General features: G+C 44.9%; 2 protein-coding genes and 1 long non-coding RNA gene across 14 annotated transcripts in view; 1 reads left to right on the top strand and 2 right to left on the bottom strand.

The window, feature by feature from the left end:
* Positions 1–6021, bottom strand: part of LOC147026031 (uncharacterized) — a 90358-nt gene extending 84337 nt beyond the window's left edge. For 2 of the 9 annotated variants that reach the window (XM_085880994.1, XM_085880991.1), the window contains exon 1: positions 5391–5747. The gene's annotated coding sequence lies outside the window, so the exon portion shown is untranslated. Of the gene's footprint in view, positions 1–3388; positions 3696–4376; positions 4416–5390; positions 5752–5881 lie in introns of those variants that run through there. The other 7 variants (XM_085880992.1, XM_085881003.1, XM_085881002.1 and 4 more) reach the window with 7 other exon arrangements.
* Positions 5879–21440, top strand: part of BKGD (beta-keto-L-gulonate decarboxylase) — a 51422-nt gene continuing 35860 nt past the window's right edge. The window contains exons 1-2 of the mRNA XM_085881008.1: positions 5879–6006; positions 14222–14320. Coding sequence (XP_085737134.1) covers positions 5940–6006; positions 14222–14320 — 166 coding nt within the window. The 5' untranslated portion in view covers positions 5879–5939. The remainder of the gene's footprint in view (positions 6007–14221; positions 14321–21440) is intronic.
* LOC147026030 (uncharacterized) overlaps positions 7420–21440 on the bottom strand; it is a 41721-nt gene continuing 27700 nt past the window's right edge. For all 4 annotated transcript variants that reach the window (XR_015058088.1, XR_015058087.1, XR_015058086.1 and 1 more), the window contains one exon: positions 7420–10259. This is a non-coding gene — a long non-coding RNA (uncharacterized LOC147026030). The remainder of the gene's footprint in view (positions 10260–21440) is intronic.

The raw sequence follows: 21440 nt of genomic DNA, 5'->3' as shown, positions 1-21440 counted from the left end.
ATTTCTCGGCTGGTTTGCACACATATATCTCTCATTGAATACCAGAGCTTAAGACATTTTCACACCTTTGTTAAATATGGTGAAGTGAAAATGTGCCAGGAATTTTGTTCTTTTAATTTGGCCCATTCTTCCAAAAACTAGAAAGGCACTCCACGTCACGACGAACGTCAACCGATATGCCGCCTCCCACATTATTACATCATAATACTTGTACCAAATTTGATTTTACTCCTTTCAGCTGTTCTCAAGTCTCACATTTTTACATGATATGACCTGTGACCTCCTGATGCTGAAATCTAATCAGTTCATCTTTACATCATTATACATACTTGTATCAAGTTTGGTCAAAATCCAATCAGTGGTTCACAAGTTAACATGGTAACAGAATTTTACCTCACATGACATTTGACCTCTTGACTCCAAAATCGAATCAATTAATCTTGGCATCATTATGCATATTTGTATCAAGTTTGACTTAGATCCCTTCAGCCGTTCTTAAGTTATCGTGGAAACGAGAACCTATCACGAATGGACACCCACACGGACGGACAACCCAAAAACACAATGGCTCCGGTGACTTCATTGGCGGAGGCATAAAAAGGCTAATTCTTCAAAAAATAACATGACATGTTTTGGGTCAAAATCAACTACCAGGGATGGTCACCTAAAATCCGCTTCTAAAATACTGCATGGTTCTTGATGCAGTACCTCATTCTGATTATCATGAGTGATAGTGGGGCAACTTAGCTAAATATAGCATAACAATTGTGCATTTTGTGAGAAAAGCACCAAATTTGGTACACTAGTAGCCTATCATATTATGAACAGATTTGGATATTGGGCCATCTCAAATTTTTGATGGCAGTGGAAAATGGCTGCCACAGCCATCAGCGGCTGAATTTGAGATGGCCCAATATCCAAATCTGTTCATAATATGATAGGCTACTAGTGTGCCAAATTTGGTGCTTTCCTCACAAAATGCACAATTGTTATGCTAATTTGCCCCACTATGATGTACCATCCAGTACTTGAGGTTTTTCTGTCTCTCACTCAAGATCTTTAAGGTGGGATTGTTTCCCAGTCCAACTATCAATCCTGGTGTTTTGCCAGCATGGCTTTGCATAAAACATCCTTTTTTTGTTATTGGCATCAACAAAGAAATGATCCTCCCTAAGTTGTTGGCTATTCCCGATCTCTGTCTTGCTAAAGTTGCGTCAATCCCGAGTACCTGTATGTCTACTGATGGAGCTGCGTGTTATAACTCGCAGGGAGCAGACCTCCCAGTCAAATTCGTTTCCTCTGAACAAACTGAACTCATCAATTGGGAAGCTCAATTAACCTGTGTCACCAGTCTTCAACACAACACCTCAGTTCAGAGATTGAGTTTGTCTGTGCTGAAGCAAAGCAGTGGAGCATCAAGTTTTATAACATGTAAGTTCTACTGGCTTTGTAATGGCTGTCACTTACCCCCCCTCCCCCAATCTGTGTAATTTCAAACATGGCTCTGATCATCAATGTGACAAATTAGGCTATCTAGTCAAGGTTTAGTGCCTTGCATCTCAGCATGGTACGGCCCACCATATCATCGATTCGGCTGCACTGATGATTGGTGATGAAGCACCTCCTGCATCTGTAGAGTATGATCTGTTCATTATATCAGGCAAAAGCAAACCCATTTTTCTGGATGTGAAGCTGAATGACATTTCCATGAGTATGGAACTGGATACCTGTGCCAGCCAGTCAATCATGAGTTCTGAAACTTTCAAAAGGCTATTTAGCCAGAGGACTGAGGTCTACACTGAGATATGTGAAAGCCAAGTTACGGACTTGTACTAATGAATTGATACCTGTCATTCGGTAGTGCTGACATGAAGCTCACCTACAATGGTGAATCACAGGAATTGCCCTTGTGGATCATACAGGGTAATGGGCCTATATTATTTGGGTGTAATTGGCTTAAATCCATCAAACCCGATTGACTTTTGATCAAGTCAATTGTCTGTGATGTTAATCTTAATGCTACATTGAACAAACACCACTCAATGTTTGAAGATGATGGTATCGGTACCTTTAAAGGGGTTGAAGCCAAAATCTATGTAGATTTTACACTATCTATGGGCAATGTGTTATCAATGGTGTATGACCATACATTCTGGTATTGTCATATACCACTATCATTGGCACCATGGCCAACTGCAACTGTCCCCTATGAGTGCCACGAGAAACTGAGACCATACCTCGCTCATTAAAAACGAGCTGTCCTTACATTCTGATTGCCTGCTGTGGGGAAACAAAGTCATTCTAGCCACAAGAGGTCAGAATAAGATGTGTTTTGAACTAGACGACTTGCAGATCGGTATTGTAGCCGTAGGACGGCCTTGAGGTACGCACACTCCCCTCTACACTGTCTAGCCTGTGTACAAATCCCAACCGAGCTATAAACTGCCATCCCGGTATTTCACAGGCAGGGTGATTCATCAATGTCCCTCGGATGGATGCTAAATATGGCGTCCCGTCTGCCAGCATTAGTTGGTGGAGGTGGCAAACCTCCCAGTATAACCCTAGCAAAAAAAACTGCTTTGGCAGCACCGATGCTTTGTAGTAGAGTATGGAACATCAGAATCAGAGTTACATTGGTCGAATCTCTCAGCCTCTATCAATTAGTAGAAGTCCAGTTTGACTGCTTCTCAATTCCCCTCTTTCCTTGGGACGAACCTATACATTAAAATTCAGCTGACGCAACTGTCCACTCATCAGATAGAGACGAACCAATCGATGTCATCTTGACTAACCTCTCTGCAGGTGGCTCCGGTAAAGGTATGGTTCAAGTTCTTCAGCCTCCTCGGCAGTCTAGTCTCAAGTGGATCTGATATCTGATTGCAGGCTCCATATGCGGCCAGTACAGACCTGCCTTCTACGTCACTACTCCTTTCAAGGGGATCCACTGAACCTACCCATCCCCATCCCACAGGAGCTGACGCAGCTTTTTAGGTGGTGGGGCAGCCGACAGACCCTACTGGTGGGAAAGCTGTTCAGGCCATATCTGCCTTCAGTGGTTGTGACAACGGATGCCTCCAAAGAGGGCTGGGAGGGCACACAGTCAGAGCAATCTTTTGTCTGGCAAGTGGTCACTCCGAGAAGCTCGAGCTCACATTAACATGCTAGAGCTGAGGGATGCTTGGCTGGCTCTTCAGGGTTTTCTAGCTATGGTGAAAAGGTAGTTTGTACTGACCAAGATGGGCAACTGTATGGTTGTGGCATATATCAACCAACATGGAGCGACTCATTCCTCCTCTCTTTGTCATCTGCTGATGGAAGTCTGAAAATGAACCCGCCAACAGGGGATGCATCTTTTATGCAGTATATATTCAAGGAGAAGAAAACTTACTGGCAGATTTTTGGTGAAGAGGACATTACTTTCCCCCAGAGTCGACACTCCATCCAAAGGTTGTACAGATGATCTCCAAGCGTTTCAGGTCTCCACAAATCTCCTTGCTTGTGTCGTCACTCAGCCACCAGTGAACTGTTCTTGGACACAGGATCCAGCAGTTTGGGCAATCGATGCATTTTCCATCTCCTGAATGGTATGCCTTCCCACTAATCCCATGAACTCATGCAAAGTTAGAGCAGGTGGGAGTAGAAGTCTTCCTGGTAGCTCCCTGGTGGCTCAGATACTCCTGGTTCAGGGAGCTTCTGCACCTCCTTGGGGGGTAACCGAGGCTCCTGCCTCTCGGGGAGGAACTCTTCTCACAACCCTGTGATTGTGATGTAGATGTATGCCATGCAGGAACCCGGCCCATTTCTGACCAACACTGTGGCATCTCTCAGAAGATCTATGGAAGATCCACGCCTTTCTGGAAGAGCTGCCTCTTTCACCACCCAATGTCATCGTGAATCCACCCAAATTACCTGTGATTCTCGTTTGGCAGTTTTCCACACAGGGTGCCAGAATCCAGATGTGGATCCAGGTGTTGCCCTTTTAGGAAAGGTGGCAGACTTCCTCGTCTCTTTAAAAGGGGTTACCACACGACTATCGCGGCTGTTCACAAAGGTTTCCTGGACGGTTATTCAGTTTCAACATTGAGCATCCTGTCCAAACTTGTCAGGTCCTTGTTGAAGAAATCTTCATCGAAACAACTATTTCCTTCAAGGAGTCTGTGTGTGGTTCTGCAGCCCTTGGCTCAGGTGCCATATGAGCCCTCGGAGAGGCAGGTGTATTTTCAGCATCTGTTGGAAAAGGCAACCATTCTCATGGCTATAACCTCAGGACATAGATGCTGCGTCAGCTCACCTCTCACCTTAGCCAGTGGCCACATTCCAACCTTTTTCATGGCTATAACCTCAGGACAGAGATACAGCATCAGCCAGGTTCTCACCTTGGCCAGTGGCCACATTCCAACCTTTTTCATGGCTATAACATCAGGACAGAGATACAGCACCAACCAGGTTCTCACCTTGACCAGTGGCCACATTCCAACCTTTTTCATGGCTATAACATCAGGACAGAGATACAGCACCAACCAGGTTCTCACCTTGGCCAGTGGCCACATTCCAACCTTTTTCATGGCTATAACATCAGGACAGAGATACAGCACCAGCCAGGTTCTCACCTTGACCAGTGGCCACATTCCAACCTTTTTCATGGCTATAACCTCAGGACAGAGATACAGCACCAACCAGGTTCTCACTTTGGCCAGTGGCCACATTCCAACCTTTTTCATGGCTATAACATCAGGACAGAGATACAGCACCAACCAGGTTCTCACTTTGGCCAGTGGCCACATTCCAACCTTTTTCATGGCTATAACCTCAGGACAGAGATACAGCACCAACCAGGTTCTCACATTGGCTAGTGGCCACATTCCAACCTTTTTCATGGCTATAACATCAGGACAGAGATACAGCACCAGCCAGGGTCTCACCTTGGCCAGTGGCCACATTCCAACCTTTTTCATGGCTATAACCTCAGGACAGAGATACAGCACCAGCCAGGTTCTCACATTGGCCAGTGGCCACATTCCAACCTTTTTCATGGCTATAACCTCAGGACAGAGATACAGCACCAGCCAGGTTCTCACATTGGCCAGTGGCCACATTCCAACCTTTTTCATGGCTATAACATCAGGACAGAGATACAGCACCAGCCAGGTTCTCACCTTATCCAGTGGCCACATTCCAACCTTTTTCATGGCTATAACCTCAGGACAGAGATACAGCACCAGCCAGGTTCTCACATTGGCTAGTGGCCACATTCCAATCTTTTTCATGGCTATAACATCAGGACAGAGATACAGCACCAGCCAGGTTCTCACATTGGCCAGTGGCCACATTCCAACCTTTTTCATGGCTATAACATCAGGACAGAGATACAGCACCAGCCAGGGTCTCACCTTGGCCAGTGGCCACATTCCATTTTTCTGGCGAGGATTTGTCTTTCCATCTAAATTTATGTGTAAATCCACAAACGTTCGGCTTCTCCAGCCGGTTCATCGAAATTGGGTTAATCCGACGTGCTTCATTTTCGCGCCAATTCCAGCTCAGCGGGACGTGTCACGTGGTACGAAGTCTCCTCTCTTTCCACCTCCTCCCGCTGGTTGTCAGTCAGTCGATGGTTACGGAGACGTCAAAAGTATTGGCGTCTAGTTTGTCTTGGCCGCGATTTAATGGACGCAAACTTCACAACAAAACAACACGAAGAGATTTATAAAGGGAAACCGAACCGACTGCAGGGTTTGACCTGCGGGTGTATCCATGGCGGTGTTGTTAGCAGCAGGGAGCTGTGTTTACACTGCGAACTTTAAACGTTACAAACAGCGCAAACTGTGCTGATACGTGAACACGACGACGAATTACACTGTGGGTTTTATTACACGTTAATTACCACAGAATGTGCGAATTCAGCGGTGAAGGCGGTGAAGGTCACGGAGGGGAGGAAAACGATGGACGGTGACCTTGGGGTGCTCCGAGCGTCGCTCCTGGTGCCGGAACTGACAGAACTCAGAGATGGTGAGGAAGCTTGATGGAAACGAATCCTCCCGGTGCGTTCGCGACCACGTTCTCCTGGACGCTGAAGAACATAACACCAGGACATACAAAACGATGTAGAGATTTGTTTACACTCCAGAACGGGGACTTACTGCCGGTGGTGTTTGTTCATTGATGACGTGGAACATGAGATGATTCCTCTCAAACATTGAATGCACTCGCTTTGTGATCCATCTATATATTACGTACGCTTCACGATGTGAGATTACGTTGTGCAAGGACAATTTTTTTATTCTTATCAATTCAAATTCAATATATTTGTTTTAGTTCTTTCCTCGCGATGGAAAACATTGAGTTTTTTTTTGTATAATGTGTCGAGATATCGATTTGGTGTTTAACTCCTGTTCTCTTTATTTGCATTTCACCAGAACCCGTCCTGTGTGAGAGCACCAGAAGGATGCAGACCTTTGTTGTTTTTCCTTTCTTTGTTTGTCATCGAAGCAACAAAGTATGTCAATTTGACATAAAGTATGTCATAAGACATAACAAAGTATGTCAACAAAGTATGTCAAACTATTTTTTCCCAACAACAAAGTATGTCAATTTGGGCCGCGTCCCCCCCCCTCAGCCTCACCAGTTTGGGCCGCGTACCCCCCCCACCTCACCGGTTTGGGCCACGTCTCCCCGCCTCACCAGTTTGGGCCGCATCCCCCCCCACCTCACCGGTTTGGGCCACGTCTCCCCGCTCAACCAGCCTGGGCCACGTCCCCCCACCGGTTTGGGCCGCGTCCCCCCCATCCTCACCGGTTTGTGCCGCGTCCCCCCAGCCTCACCAGTTTGGGCCCCATCTCCCCCCCTCACCGGTTTGGGCCGCGTCCCCCCCCAACCTCACCGGTTTGGGCCGCGTCCCGCCCAGCCTCACCAGTTTGGGCCACGTCCCCCCCCCCACCGGTTTGGGCCGCGTCTCCCCCCCTCACCGGTTTGGACTGCGTCCCATTCTCACCCTTCTTTAAAACTTGGTACAGTAATACTGCTTTGGAGCCGGGCGTCAGTTGCGAGCACCACCGCTAGGTGGAGCAGTAGGGTCAACTCTGCCGAACACCCGGAATCGAGATCGTACCTTCTGGAAAACTCCGGAAGGTACGGGTCCCTTACAGGACCATGAATCGTCAATAAATCAACCACGGGGGACAGAGTTATCTGCCAAACTTCAAAATACCTAGAGGCCCACATGGCAACCTACCGAGGATTCACTCCCTCGACGGCGCTCGTACGGGACGAGCCGTATGCGTGCTCGACCTGTGCGTAACCCGAGCGGATGGTTACCGAGGTCCCGTCGGTCCATATGTCCAATTTGCCGCTTCCCAAATTTCCCAACACTCACCGTGCTAAGCCAATTAAAGAAACACAGAAACGAGCTGAAACATTCAACAGGGGATTTATTTATAATGGGGGGCAGGAGGTAGCACGCAAGGAGCAGAGTTATCCAATTATAAGAAACGAAATGCAATGTACAAGCAAAAGCACTTATCCAGTTTCTACTTAAAGACGGGCCCACAGACAGACGCACACCCAAAAGAAATGGACCCAGAATGGTCTTTATTATCCCTTCAGCTCGGAGGGAAGTCGAGCTGAGGGACGAGAACGTGGCTGGCTACCTGGTCGCATTCGCGCGGCTCGACATTTCCACCTTCCCAGAGTACCGGTCGGCAAAGAACGGACCAGGGCAGCCAAATCCAGCAGTGGCGAGACGAGGTGAGGGATCGCTGCGACGAGCCCAGAGCCAGCGACGAGACGAGGCCAGAGAAGCGCCAGCGACGGGACGAGCAGAGCGCCAGAACACGCGCTCGATAAGACGGAGCGCAGATTATTTGTTCCCTGTTCCTTCGTCGTCTTCTCGGGCGCGGTTCGCTCATGCGTGGCCTGCGCCTATTCGTCGACCGTCAGGGAACTCGCTCGCATCTTCCTGATTGGGCGAGAGCGACGTCAGGTCCTTGTGAACTCCGCCCACGTACGTGCTGACACGAACGTAGGCAATGGCGTCGGTGTGAGGAAGCGAGGTGAAAGCGTGTTGTTGTAGTTATCGTTGATGTAAAAATAAAAGAAAACCCTGACTATCAAAATAACTCCGCAGCGCATGAACATTTAATTACCCATTAAACAAGGGAAAGGGAGCGATCTATCCACATTTACTTATCGAAATAACTGAGCTATGGGGACCTGAATGTCTGTGTGCACATGACTTCCAAATTCGTAACAATACAATATATTGTTACGGATCTGGAAACCATATGCATTCAAACATACAGATGTCCCAAAAGTCAGTTATTCCGTTAAGTACAGGTGAAGACAGGTCCCTTCCTTTTGTCTCGCGGGAGAATCAAAGGTGTGCGATCCGATGTTTTTTTAGTTAGGTGAAATACATCTTTAACATCCAACAACCAACCACGATACCTTCCAGTGCTTGCAACCCTCACCTCGTTGGCCACAGCATTTGGGGCAAAAACGTCCAGTCCGCCATTCCTTTGCGCTTCTACAAACGTTCCTTTTCAACGTTGGATCTTCCCCTTGATGAGTCCACACGCGTGGAGGGGGGCGGGCCTCCCGGTTTGGCCGAGGCCCCACCCAGAAAGGGCGGACCCCATGAAGACCATGTCCAATCATGGCGGTTCAGCGACCCGCCGGCTCATGGAATTATCTGGAGTGACGGCCTACAATTCCGGGGAGTCTGGTGGAAGACGGCGTAACCTCCCCCACCTAGTGGTCGTGCTCGCCACCGGACCCCGGCCTGCAACAATATGCATTAGGCCGTGTTACGTTCAGCGAGAAACGCCTAGAAATCAAATTTCGTGACAGAAATTTACTTATGGATGAAAGTTGGCTGTATAGTGTATTATTACCTGTTCTTCACAATGGTATAACTCTTCAAGTTCATAACCCGGCACGAAGGGGTGAAAAGTCAGCGATTTTGTCGCGATTCGCGTAGGGCGGTGGCCAAACTCATTGGGCGTGAGAACCAATCAGAGAACGCCACACGGGTCATGTGACAGCTCTCCAGTCGGTGGAAACTGGGGGAATAGTGGACAAAATGGTGATGGCCACAACCCGGAAGTACGTGTTTTTGCAGGGTTCGAGAAAATCACTGTTCCGCTCCATAATCGTTAATCGTACGCTGCAATTTTGACTACTGCTGATTTCCCACCAATGTCATTGACTGTGTAGTGGACATTACGGTAGGAGAACTGCTCGTGCAAACAGTCATTGGAGTTTCTTTCCTGCTGCCGATTTTCCCGATCTCCTCAGCCCATCCATTTTACCGTGGCCGACAATGGAAGAATGAAGACCCCCCCCCCCCTGCACATGGCGGTCGGATGTAAGGAAGTTGGGGAGGTCCCGTGTAAACAAACCACAACAGCCGGACAAAGTTCAGAGAGAATATATTACGTGTCATAATCAATGCATGCAAGTCAGGCACAGGTACACTTGCAAGTCAGGTTACACAAGCAAATCAGGCACAGACACCTAGATGGACACTATTCACCATCACTTGAATCATCACCTGAACCATCACTGTGATCGTTCACCAACTCAAGTTCAACTGCCGATTCTTCAACATTTTCACAACCTGTACATGAGCACAAATCTGTGCAACGAACATTTGCACGACGACATTTACACTGGTTTGCCGAACATCTGCTTTTCTCACAGCCACAAGATTCATGGGATAACAGGCCACGTGGAGCTACATCACCTGTATACCACCTCACAGATACGCATCCATCAATTACTTGCCATCCATTCTCATTGGGGTCAGGGATGTCCATAATCCTGCTCAATGCTTGCTTGTTGAGGTATGTTTGGTTCTTGACGCGAAGGATATGTTGCACCAATGCGTCTTGGCAAGGAGGAATCCTTTGCTCACCCAGGGCTTTGGTGCAGAAGAGTCTATAGCGTGCTTCATTCACGGACGAGCACTTCACACCATACAGACTGCAGACGAATTTCTCCAACATTTCGAACACCTCACAGGAAACCGTAACACCGTCACCAATTTGCGCGAATGTCTGTAGAAACTCACTGTTTTGCAGCATGAGCGTCACACCTTTTCATTTACCTTGTGCCTTCACCATGTACCAGTTGGTTTTGAAACTCTGTGGTGAGTTCTGAATGGCACTTCTCATGATAGTGTGCTTCAATGGCCACTAAATCATATCCCCTGATTTGTAGCAGTATGTCTTCACGTTTCAGGCATTCTGCAGCTGCCCTGAGGAGCCCTGGAAAGAAAGTTTTGAGATTTTTAGAACTGAACGTAAAATCACAGCACATTGACATCAACCGTAGTCTTTATATACTTGCACATCAATGAAAGTTTGGCTGGATTCCTCTAGGTACTTGCCTCCATCCTCAGTTTCAGCCATCATTATCCGACTGCGTTGCGACTTGCCATGAGACTTGAAAAATCGTTCATGTTTGTGGCAGATTAAACATCTATCTTTCGGCAAAACATGAGATATCACCCCTGTTCTCTTTGGTCGGTCTCTTGTCGGCTGGCTGACAGGAATAGGCACTTCTCTGGCAGAGAATCCATCATCAGCACTCTGACTACCATGGTGGGCAATCTTCCTCTGTATATTTGTTGTGTTGCAAAACGCATTATAGCACAACTGGTGATACCCACCATCAGTGGGGAGCTCTTCACATTCCCAATCTTCCAAACGTTGCAGTGCCAATTCACTTTCTGGGCAATCCACGTCCACGTTGCACCAGAGTTTCCCACTTTCCTTGATTTTTGACCAGCTTTTGTGCCCCAGTTTTATCAGTTTCGCTGTGCGTGGGGCTGCCCTCACATGTACGATGCACTTCATATTCCTTAGATGTCTTGTAAACGGCAAAAAATGTCGAAAAAAATGAAAATATTTTAGGCCGATCACCACATGTTATCCATGGGCGCGGCAATCTTGAACTGCCTCCACACGCAAGTTTCTCCGAATGGAGAGCTGTCACGTGACCGTGTGGCGTCCTCTGATTGGTTCTCACGCCCAATGAGTTTGGCCACCGCCCTACACATCTCGCGACGAAATTGTGAGCAACTGGTAATAATACACTATACAGCCGACTTTCATCCATAAGTAAATTTCTGTCACGAAATTTCACTTCCCAGTGGAACGTAACACGGCCTACATGGCGTCTGCGTGTGTGCGTGCGTGTGTGCATGTATCTTGACGTTTCCACAATGCGTTGCACATGGTGTTAATATAAAGGAATGATGTTTCAGCGGTTGAGAAGTAAACTGGGCTATCCAACATGATACAAGTTCTGAGAAAAGGGAGTTCAAATTTCAGGTTCCCCTTTTGAATCCCACAAACAGAAAACTTCCATTCAACAAAGACCATCATAAGTCTCAGACAATTTGTGTAGAACTTCATTTTGTTGAACCTTGAAAGGGTAACCTTTCAATGTCTGTACCACTCACAGTACTCACCTTGAAAGGTTACTTTTGTGTACTTCACTCAATTTGGCCTTTCATGTAGGATAGCCAAGTTTAATTTTGAGAGAAACAGGAAAATCTGGATAAAATCAAATACAAATTTTCACGCTGTCCAACTTAAACTTTCAAATTGAAACGTCTGTGATGAAAACTGTTGATGCAGGCACAGCTCTGTGAGGAAAAGGAGATTGAACTATTTTCGAAATCTAACTCTATACATGCCACTAATGAAGCATCCTGTGAACAGCTTCTGGATTCTGGAATATTGTCGTGACTTCCGTATCCAGAAACGTTTCACTACCTACCATTGACTGCCGTATATTCGATGAACTACAGCAGTCACAAGAAGTAATAAAAAACATTTTGAACTAAAAGGAAAAAAAGATTTTTCTGAGCAATCTGAGATTGCAGACCCTCACCAGGACTTGTTTTGGGTGATGTTTGTGTAGTTTTGTGCCATGTATTTTGTGTGGCACTTGTGTCGTGGTGTGTTCTGTAATTAATAATGGACATAATTAAAACTGCGAGCAGTGATGCAAGTGCCCAAGCGTCCCTTGTCCAATATGAGGCAATTTCAAACCATGTGACCTACGACGTCATTGTTAACAGCATATATATTCCCCAGGGGTACTCTATCATACGTGTCAAGTTTCATATCAATCGGTTGAATGCCATTGAAGATTTTTTAAGAGGTTCACCTTTAATCCAACATGGCGGCCAAACCACGTGACCTATGACGTCATAATTTTAACATGTTGTACCACATGTTAAGTTGATCATGTGTGCCAAGTCTCACACCAATTGGTTGAACGCTTTGGAAGAAGATTTTAAAATGGTGGTCACCTTTAATCCAACATGGCGGCCAACTGATGACTTCATTTAAAGAAAGTTTTTTGCACCATGGATAGTCGATCATAACCTGCCAAGTATCAAATTGATTAGTGTTCGTGGTTTTGGGGGAGAAGAGTTTTAAAGTTTTTGTTTAAATCCAAGCTAGTTGCCATGGTGATTGCACAATCAAAATTTTGAAAAAAGAATGCATTAGCTCTATTTTCCCCAACATTGCATGGCAAGTTTCAACTTAATTGGAGCAGCAGTTTTGGAGAAATGGGCTTTTTTAGGTTACACAAACATGGAAAAGTACTCCAAGATGTTGTCAACGATGACATCATCAATTTTGTTTTATTTGTTATTGTCAGGTCAAGCCAAATTAGATCTGTGACTTGCTACAGTTACCATTTAAACCTGTTCTAACCTGTTTCATGGTGTCGTTGTCGGCGACTAAACCGTCTCCCCCACCAGGTTTCCTGGTGAGGAGGGTGTATGACATGGACACCCAGCAGGATTAAAAGCAATACCTGTCAAAGAGCGGAGGAGCTCCTTGTGTGCCAATGGCCATCCATATCTCGTGCCCAACTGTGTCTGCAGACGTCCCCCTGCAGTTGGGTTACTTTTTAATATATATATATATATATTTTTTTTTAAGAAGGTTGGTGATGGGATTTGCACTCCGGTCACTGTTAAATAATCAGTCCACAAAACCCACAAATGTAAGAAAATCTGAAAACCCACCCCGTGTGTGTACCTCCTGTGCTGCTGCCCTCCGCAGGGCAGCTCACCAGATGTCAGGATTGGGGCAAAGCCTTCGGGACCCCCATTCCTTGATGATAGGAGAAAAACCACGGGGTGAACCTCCTGGGTTAGATTGCAGTGGTGTATGGTGGAGTGGTGTTGAGGTGTCGTCCACCAGATAGCGGTCTCCTTGGATTTATCTGAGGTGGTCCCTTCGGACTGTGTGGACTGGAATGTCCTATCTCGAAGAGAGGATGATCACCTGTCTGTTATCATCTGAACTCGAGTGTTTGAACATCGGTATTGCAGCACTCTCTGAGGTTTGGAGACCGGATAGTGGCGAGATCATGGTGGGTGGTTACACTTTTTGGTCTGGTTGCTCTGATGGTTACCATGCCCAAGGAGTTGCTGTAGCTGTGTCCAATAAGCTGACTGCAATGATAATTGAGGGAACGCCGGTCAACAAGCGTATTATGAGACTAAGGATTCTTCACTCCTCGGGTGTCATTTCCCTGGTCTCTGTTTATGCTCTGACTGAGGCGAATTATCTCACCGTGAAGGACGCATTCTATGCCGCGCTCGAGTCTTTGGTTAATCGGTGCCCCAGGCGAGATACACTTCTTGTCTTGGGGGATTTCAATGCATTGACTGGAACTGATGGGGATGGTAATGAGACGTGTTGGCCCCATATGTCTGAAACTGCAAACCAGAATAGCACTAATAAGTTCCTTGACTTTGCAATAAGTCATGGACTTAGGGTGGCTGGTTCATGGGTTCAGCACCCATAGGCTCATTGCCGGACTTGCTTTTCCAACGCTGGTGGTGTGGCAAAGGAGATTGACCATGTGCTCGTTGATGGTTACTGGAGGATGATCCAGAACTACAGGGTCTACTGGAGTGCTCAGTTCCTCAATACCGACCACAAGCTTGTGGTAGCAACCAAAATCAAAAAAACTTAACAATTCTGGCTGCCAGACCATATGTCCGATCTAGTTGAAATTTAAAACATGTTTTTGTTTACTATTCATTCTTTCATTTCGTCTTTAATTTATTCTAAGTTTCAGGCTTATTATGGTTTCCAGAGGAATGCATTAAATGTTTAGCCTTGGTGTCCTGCTTTGTGAAGAATAATTTTTTCCATTATTTATTTTTTAATTTTTAATTTTTTTTGTGCAGTGCTTCAGGCAGGCCTTGCTGAGAATTTTGAGCAGGTGGACGTGTCTGTCGTTGATTGTCCAGACCTCCAACTGGCTCCGTTCTGCCTCGCTGCACCCGGTATACGAGCGCGTGACCTCACACGTGCACATTCCCACACCTGCACACTTATTAATCTATGTTTGTTTATAGATGCATACATTTACGACACCAGTCTTTTGTGAATAATGCGTTGACACCATAAATCGTCTCTTTGAACACTGTCCTGTACCGATTTGCCTTACTGCACGTTTTGTATACATTTTTCTGAGGGTGTGAAATTGTTTGTGAAACCGTACAAAATGTTACAATATAATGATATAATAATAAAATGGTGTATTCAATTCCACATATCGCAACATGTCGAATGTCATGTGGATTACATGATTAAACGAGAAGGGGACTCGGTAGAGCGCATACCTCTGCCACGCAATGCCTGATCCAGTAGAACATATTGGGCCCAATTAATTTTTGAAATATTATGCGATATATTGTTGCAGACTTGGGGTTAAAAGTTTCTCCCGAACAACTTGTCCTGAGGCTGCCGGGCACAGATAATTCCACGCACCGGCAAGTTCCTAGGCAACCAGGAATGCCTGTTGATACGGCAAATCCTGCAGGGTTACACTACCTTACGTGATATCTTAGGTGTGGACGGCCGTGCCAAGGGGGTCACGTGCCTTGGTGCGCACCGGCTCAATTAATAATTTCCTAACTATCGCGTGTTCCGGCTCTGTTTCAACTACCTCCCATGGCTGTACCTTCTCCCTTACCCGTAATGGCGCTGGTCTCAGGACTTCCCCTAATTTACCCCTGATCTGACTGGTGCAGACCCATGTTATACTCAAAGGAAGGCAATGTATAACGATGATACAAAAGTAAAAAAAATAGTTTCACCGTGGCAATCCCCCTTAAAGGTATATTTGAATTTAGTGATTATGATGAAGTTCTGTGTGGTCTTAAAATTAGATTTCAACTGCAAAGGAATGATGATGAAAATAAATTCCTTTTTGGGGTTGGTAATGCTTTTGGTGCTCAGAATAAATTTGTTATTGATGAAATTAGTTGGTATATTAGTGAATATACTCCTAATAGTAAAACAGAAGATATGTTGAACAGAAGACTTAACTCAAAGAAACCGCTAAATATATCATACCTTATACGATGTCAACACGTTAAACTGAACCAAACTACTTACACGTAGAATTTGGGTGTTCTGGAAGGGAAGCCGTGATACCTGTGGCTCATTTTAAAGAAATCAGATGGAGGTGGTGCTCCTGATAAGAATAATGCATTGAGTGATAATGCTAAGGTGAAACAACTTCGTGTTTCTCTAGATGGAACATTTTATCCACGAGATAGATTGGAAATTTATTGGGGGAAAAATGATTATGCTAAAGCATAAAGTCTTACCAGAAGGTGTGTGAAAGTAATGGAAATAAAGAACACATTTTGGATATGGTTGCATTTTAAAGCCTATAAACAATCGACACGGTTGACCTGAGCACTCAAAAGGAAACTATAAAGTCTAATAGAGTGGATACTTCCCTATACATTGAAAGAGGAGAGAGTGAAAAAGTTGATACATATTGTTTGCTTTTGGAAGAAACAGAATTTCAAATGAGTCTCTTAATGCCATTTTGGACACCATCTTCAAAAATGGCTGCCATTTTCAATCGTAATTCATGCAAATCAAAACTATGGCTCTTTGGATCTTTAGAAGGTTTGGAAGTAAAGTTGGTCAGCATAACATTCTGGGTGTGCCATTAGTGTACTCATTTAGACCATTTTCATAGATGCTTGTCTAAAATATATGAGGAAATGTTGATAAAAAATGCCTAAATCTTTTGCGTTGTTTGTCGATTAAGGCTTATAATTGCTCTACCTATAATTATGTTTGTCATATAAATGAACAATTTCGTGTTTTTCATGAAAATCTACACGTAATTCCACCTATATGTGCTTCCATCATTCATTTGTACCCTACTGCAGTTGTAGGTAGTTTGAATTTCAAAACAAAACCTGGTCTAACCTGATCGTGGGCCTGCAGAACTGGAAAAAAAATTCCCTACACTATGTTGTGCTTTGCTCTTAACCCAAAATAGCTTGTGCAATTTCTATGAAATGGTAGGGAAATAGGCAAAGTTATATCTTCTACTCAATGGCTATGTCAAGTCCTCTTCAAACCTAACCATGCTGAATGAAATCTGAACAAAGGTGTAGCCTACCGGTATCGATGCAACATACACTGATAAAAATTGCGAATTTGTTTACATGTTTTGATGTTGATCATCTTCATTGTCACAATCGCTGTCACAATCATTTGAATCCTGGTCGTCGTCATCGTCGTCTACCATGTTGGAGCAACTCTGCAGTTTACATGCAGCAGTGCACTTTAGACTGCTAATCATGCAAGAACAATCTGGCTGGTGGCAACTCCATGCACACTTGCATGCGATGAGACTTAGGCCTAGATCACATTTGCTCTACGGTGAGGATACGGCGGCCGTACGCCCTCTGAATTGACAAACGTGCGGCGGCCGCAGAGAGACTGAGGTGGCCTCAGGGAGGCCCTATGCCGTTTGGCTATATTTAACAGGCCGAAGGGTCGCCGTGGAATTATAGCGCGGAGTTATAACTTTTTTTTCATTTCTACGTTCGCCGTAGCAATTCGACAAGCCAAGCTATGACGTAGATGTGTTCCACGTCGACCGTACGTAGGGCGTACGGTGGGCTTGCGTTATTCGTGCGGCTGCCGTAAGCTCTTCTCAATGAAAAATGAATTTTCCCAACCCCCAAAAAATTACGGCGGCCGCACTATTTCCACGGTCGCCGTACGGTGTCCTTGCGGTCTGTGTGCCTACCTGCGGGCAATGCAGGGTCGACGCACGGCTCCCCTACGCCCGCCGTGCACCTGCGCACGGCCTCCGTGCCAGTCTGCGTCGACCGTGCGTCCACTGTGCGCTACCACTAGAGATCGGAGTATAGGTGTTTGCCTATACCGTGGTGCCCCTAGAATCCCAATATAATTCGTTCCAGGAGGCTGTTCGGATTGCAAAAAGTTCGGATTCCAAAAATATTTTCCCAATAAGAAATAATGGAGTGAATTAATCCGTTCGTGGACCCAAAGAAAACCCACTTTCAAGACACTTTAAACTGAAATTCCCCATGTTTAAGGGAAAATAAGATGAGTAAATGACCTTCGGTGGCGGTGTATTGTGTGTAAACTGGTACAATCACCACATCCAAAGGTCCACACAGGCTCGTGCTCCGGCCTGGGTTCCGATCGCTCGCGCACTCAGCGAAAGTGCTGCCCCCAGGGCAGCTCATCAAACATGATGCCCGCAGGACCACAATCACTTTCATCAAACGCATCTGGCTGACGTCATCATGGATATTCCAAATTACAACTGGTTTTGCTGTGAAATTCAATCCTTGCCCGACAGTCCGTCACACCACGTGATCGGATTGCTTTTTTTGTTCTTAATTAAAACACAAGATGAGTAAAAAAAACAAACATCACAAATGAAGGTGAAAACACGAGGTAAGGCCTGTCACATTTGGCTCAGCGACCGGACGGTCGACAAAATGTACAGGCACTAGCAATTATAAAGCGGCCGCAGTAATTCCACGGTCACACACTGTAGCAGTCACATATGTTTTTAGCAGCGTCTCGCGAAGAGAACGCTACTCATAGAGAGCTTGGCGTTGTTGTTGTTGTTGTTGTTCTTCTTCTTGTGAAGACAAAACCTTAATCTCTCGGACTCGGCTCTTGTATATACAAGATCTGGATCGCCTTAAATACTGAGCACATGTACACATCCTCACATAGACGGTGCCTTTTAAGAGCGTCTATCATGAACTTTTAAATATATTCAGACATTTGCTTTAAAGTTTCGAAAAGTTGGCGTTCCCAGGTCGAAAAACCAGTTAAAACCAGTACACATTTTCAACTGGTCTCTATTGGTTCTAATTGGTCTTTAACTGGTCTCTATTTGTTTCAACTGGTACCAGTTAAATTCAGTCAGAATTCCAATTTCCCAGTTGAAAAAACCAGTAGCTCATATTTGTACCAGTTAAAGTCTTACTGGTTCCAGTTGATACCAGTTGCAATGTACTGGTCCCAGTTGATACCAGTTGCAATGTACTGGTCTCCCAGTTGATACCAGTTACAATGTACTGGTCCCAGTTGATACCAGTTAGTTAAATACATGTATTTCAACTGGTAATATATCACTCTATTCCAATTTCCATATTAAAACCAGTAAGAAACCAACTGGCTTTACTGGTACCAGTTGGCTACTGGTTTTCAACTGGTACCAGTTGACCAGTAAGCTACTGGTCTTTACTGGTTTTTTGACCTGGGTTACTATTTAAAGATTATTCCCTTTATCGTATTGTAATTTCGTAAATACATTATATATTTCGTAAATACACGATATATCGTAAATACAGCAATGCCAACCCTCCCGATTTCATCGGGAGGCTTCCGAAAATTCACCCAAACTCCCGCCCTTACGATCACTATCCTTATCCTCCCGAAATTTTGATATTTTTGCACTGTTCACTAATCAGAATGTACTAGTATGAGAATTGAATGAAAAGCATCGTCTGCTACGTATAGCATGTGGTAACTCCATAACGTTCGCTGCTACCAAATTGTACGTAAAAAATTGCAAATTCAAATGAGGAGCAGTGGCTATTGGGTCTGGATCTCGCTTATGCGATCATGCACTGAGATTTAGTGCATGCGGTATGTGTGCAATACAGTGCATGCGGTATGTATGCACAGTGTATATGCATGCGATACGCTCACTGCATGCAGCTGGGCCCCGTACCAGCCCGGCGGTCGCGACCACCGTGCGGTGTTTAATTTAACAGCCGCTAGAGTTCTACGAGTCGCGCTGCAGCTGTGGAACATCGACTTCGAAGTTACCGATGCTTCAAGCCCTCGATGTTGATTACGAAATGGCAGAAAAGAAGCTACGAAGACCAAGAAATGGTCTCAGAAGTACAAGACCGAATACAGTCTCCAATACCCGTGTATTCGAAAGTCTGAAAGAGAATTCATCATGCGTATTGTACAGTATGCAGCGTTGATATTTCAGTTGAGCACGGAGGTCGCGATGATATTCGGAAGCACGTTGGAAGCAAACGGCACACAGACATTGCAAAGGAGAGATCTTCGAGCACGAGTACCGGTACACTTCTGAATTATTTCACCAAACAAGGGACAAGCGAGGAAGAGGATGTTACCCGAGCGGAACTTCTCTTTAGTGGATTTATTGTGGAACATAACTTGCCCATATCAGTCTCAGATCATGCTGGACCTCTATTTCAAAAGATGTTTCCAGATTCAAAAGTTGCTTCAAAGTATGGATGTGCAAGAACAAAAACTTGCAAGATGTGCAAGATGTGCAAGAACAAAAAAAAAAAAAAAAAAAAAAAAAAAAAAAAACAAGAACAAAAAGCAAGAAAAAAAAAAGAAAAAAAAAGAAAAAAAAAAAAAGAACAAGAACAAAGAAGAAAAAAGAACACTGGTCAACAATTTTTTACTTTCTGAATGTTGTCTAGATTTCTACAAGTGAATTAGGGTATTCTGGCACTGCTGAATCAGGAAATGGCATCCGTTTCTCTCCATCAGGTCAGGTTTTTGTGCTAAGTTGATTTGAAAAAATCAGATCTTGTGACAAAATCAATTACATTTTTGTGGCATTATCAGCTGATTTTTGTCAACACATATCATCCTAAACATGTTTTTAAGAAAAAAAAATGTTTTGCCAACAACATTTATTGATTACATGATAGAAACATCGATTACTGTCATCTGAATGGTGGGCATTGATAAAGGTAAGTACAAGTAAATTGCATGTTGCGTCACCACTGTTCAAACTTCAGGGCTTGAACTTCCGTTTCTTCGAACTCCTGGAATGTTCAGCGGCAGGGAGGTCTCTCTTCAGATTCCAACAGTAGTCAGCCATCATGACTGCGTCCCAGCGACCCTGATACCTGGTCTCCATCTCCTTCATGTCCTGATGGAATCTCTCCCCTGCTCGTCACTCATTGAACCCAGGTTCTCAGGAAACCGGTTCATATGTGAAAATAGGTAGTGCATCTTGATGCTCATGTTGCAACCCAGGTTTCTGAAAGCAGTCAGCATGTTGTTGACAAGTTCTGCGTAGTTTCTGGCCTTATTGTTGCCAAGAAAGTTCTTCACTACCAAAACAAATGTCTTCCACGCTTCCAGTTCCACTTCGTTCATTGAGTTTTTGAACTCTGGATCTCTGATGAGCTGACGGATCTGAGAACCATCAAAGATGCCAACTTTCAACTTCTCCATGGTCAATCCTGGAAAAGCCTGGCACAAGTAAGTGAAGCAGTCACCATCTTTGTCCAGAGCCTTGGTGAACTGCTTGATTAAGCCGAGCTTGATGTGCAGCGGTGGGAAGAGTATTCTGTCTCTGTCCACCAGAGGGTCGTTGATGACGTTCCTTTCTTTGCATGGCACCAATTCCTCCCGCACAGGCCAGTCCTTCTTCGTGTAATGCTGAGCACGGTCCCTACTATCCCACATGCACAGAAAACATGGGTACTTGGTGAAGCCAGACTGTTGTCCCAACAAAAAGTTCACCATCTTCAGGTCAACACAAATAAACCACTTATGCTGATCATAACCAATTTTCTCCAGCACGTACTTCACCGCTTCATACTTCTCCTTCAGTGTAGTCGAGTGAGCGATGGGTACAGAGGCAAACTGGTTGCCGTTGTGTAGCAGAACACATTTCAGTGATCGCTTGCTGCTGTCAATGAACAGTCTCCAATCTTTGGGTTCGTACTGTGGCACTCCAAGCTTGAGCAGAAGCGCATGTCATAAATTGGCGCATGTAGGTATTGTACATTCTTCAGAGTTCGTTATTTCAAGAAATACAACTTTTTTGTATCACATTATTACAAAATCTGCCCCATTAACTTTAGTTTTGATCCATGAACTTTATGCTTTGCCTCACCAATTTTTGGAAGATTTTGAGGTTTTATGACTTCAAACTGATCCCTTTTCGACATAATCACCTAGAACTATCGTACCTGAATACTTCTTGTCATTAAAATAATTATTTCCAATTAAAACAATTATTTGACATGATATTTTACCCCCACCAACTTCTTCTAAAATGCTCCACACATGTTTACATGTGAACAAAAA

This window comes from Eptatretus burgeri, chromosome 5 (genome assembly GCF_056783735.1).
Source record: "Eptatretus burgeri isolate ZD-2024b chromosome 5, Ebu_testis_v1, whole genome shotgun sequence".
Classification (NCBI taxonomy): Eukaryota; Metazoa; Chordata; class Myxini; order Myxiniformes; family Myxinidae; genus Eptatretus; species Eptatretus burgeri.
The sequence above is the reverse complement of the archived record's forward strand: the minus strand, read 5'-3'. Positions and strand labels throughout refer to the sequence as shown.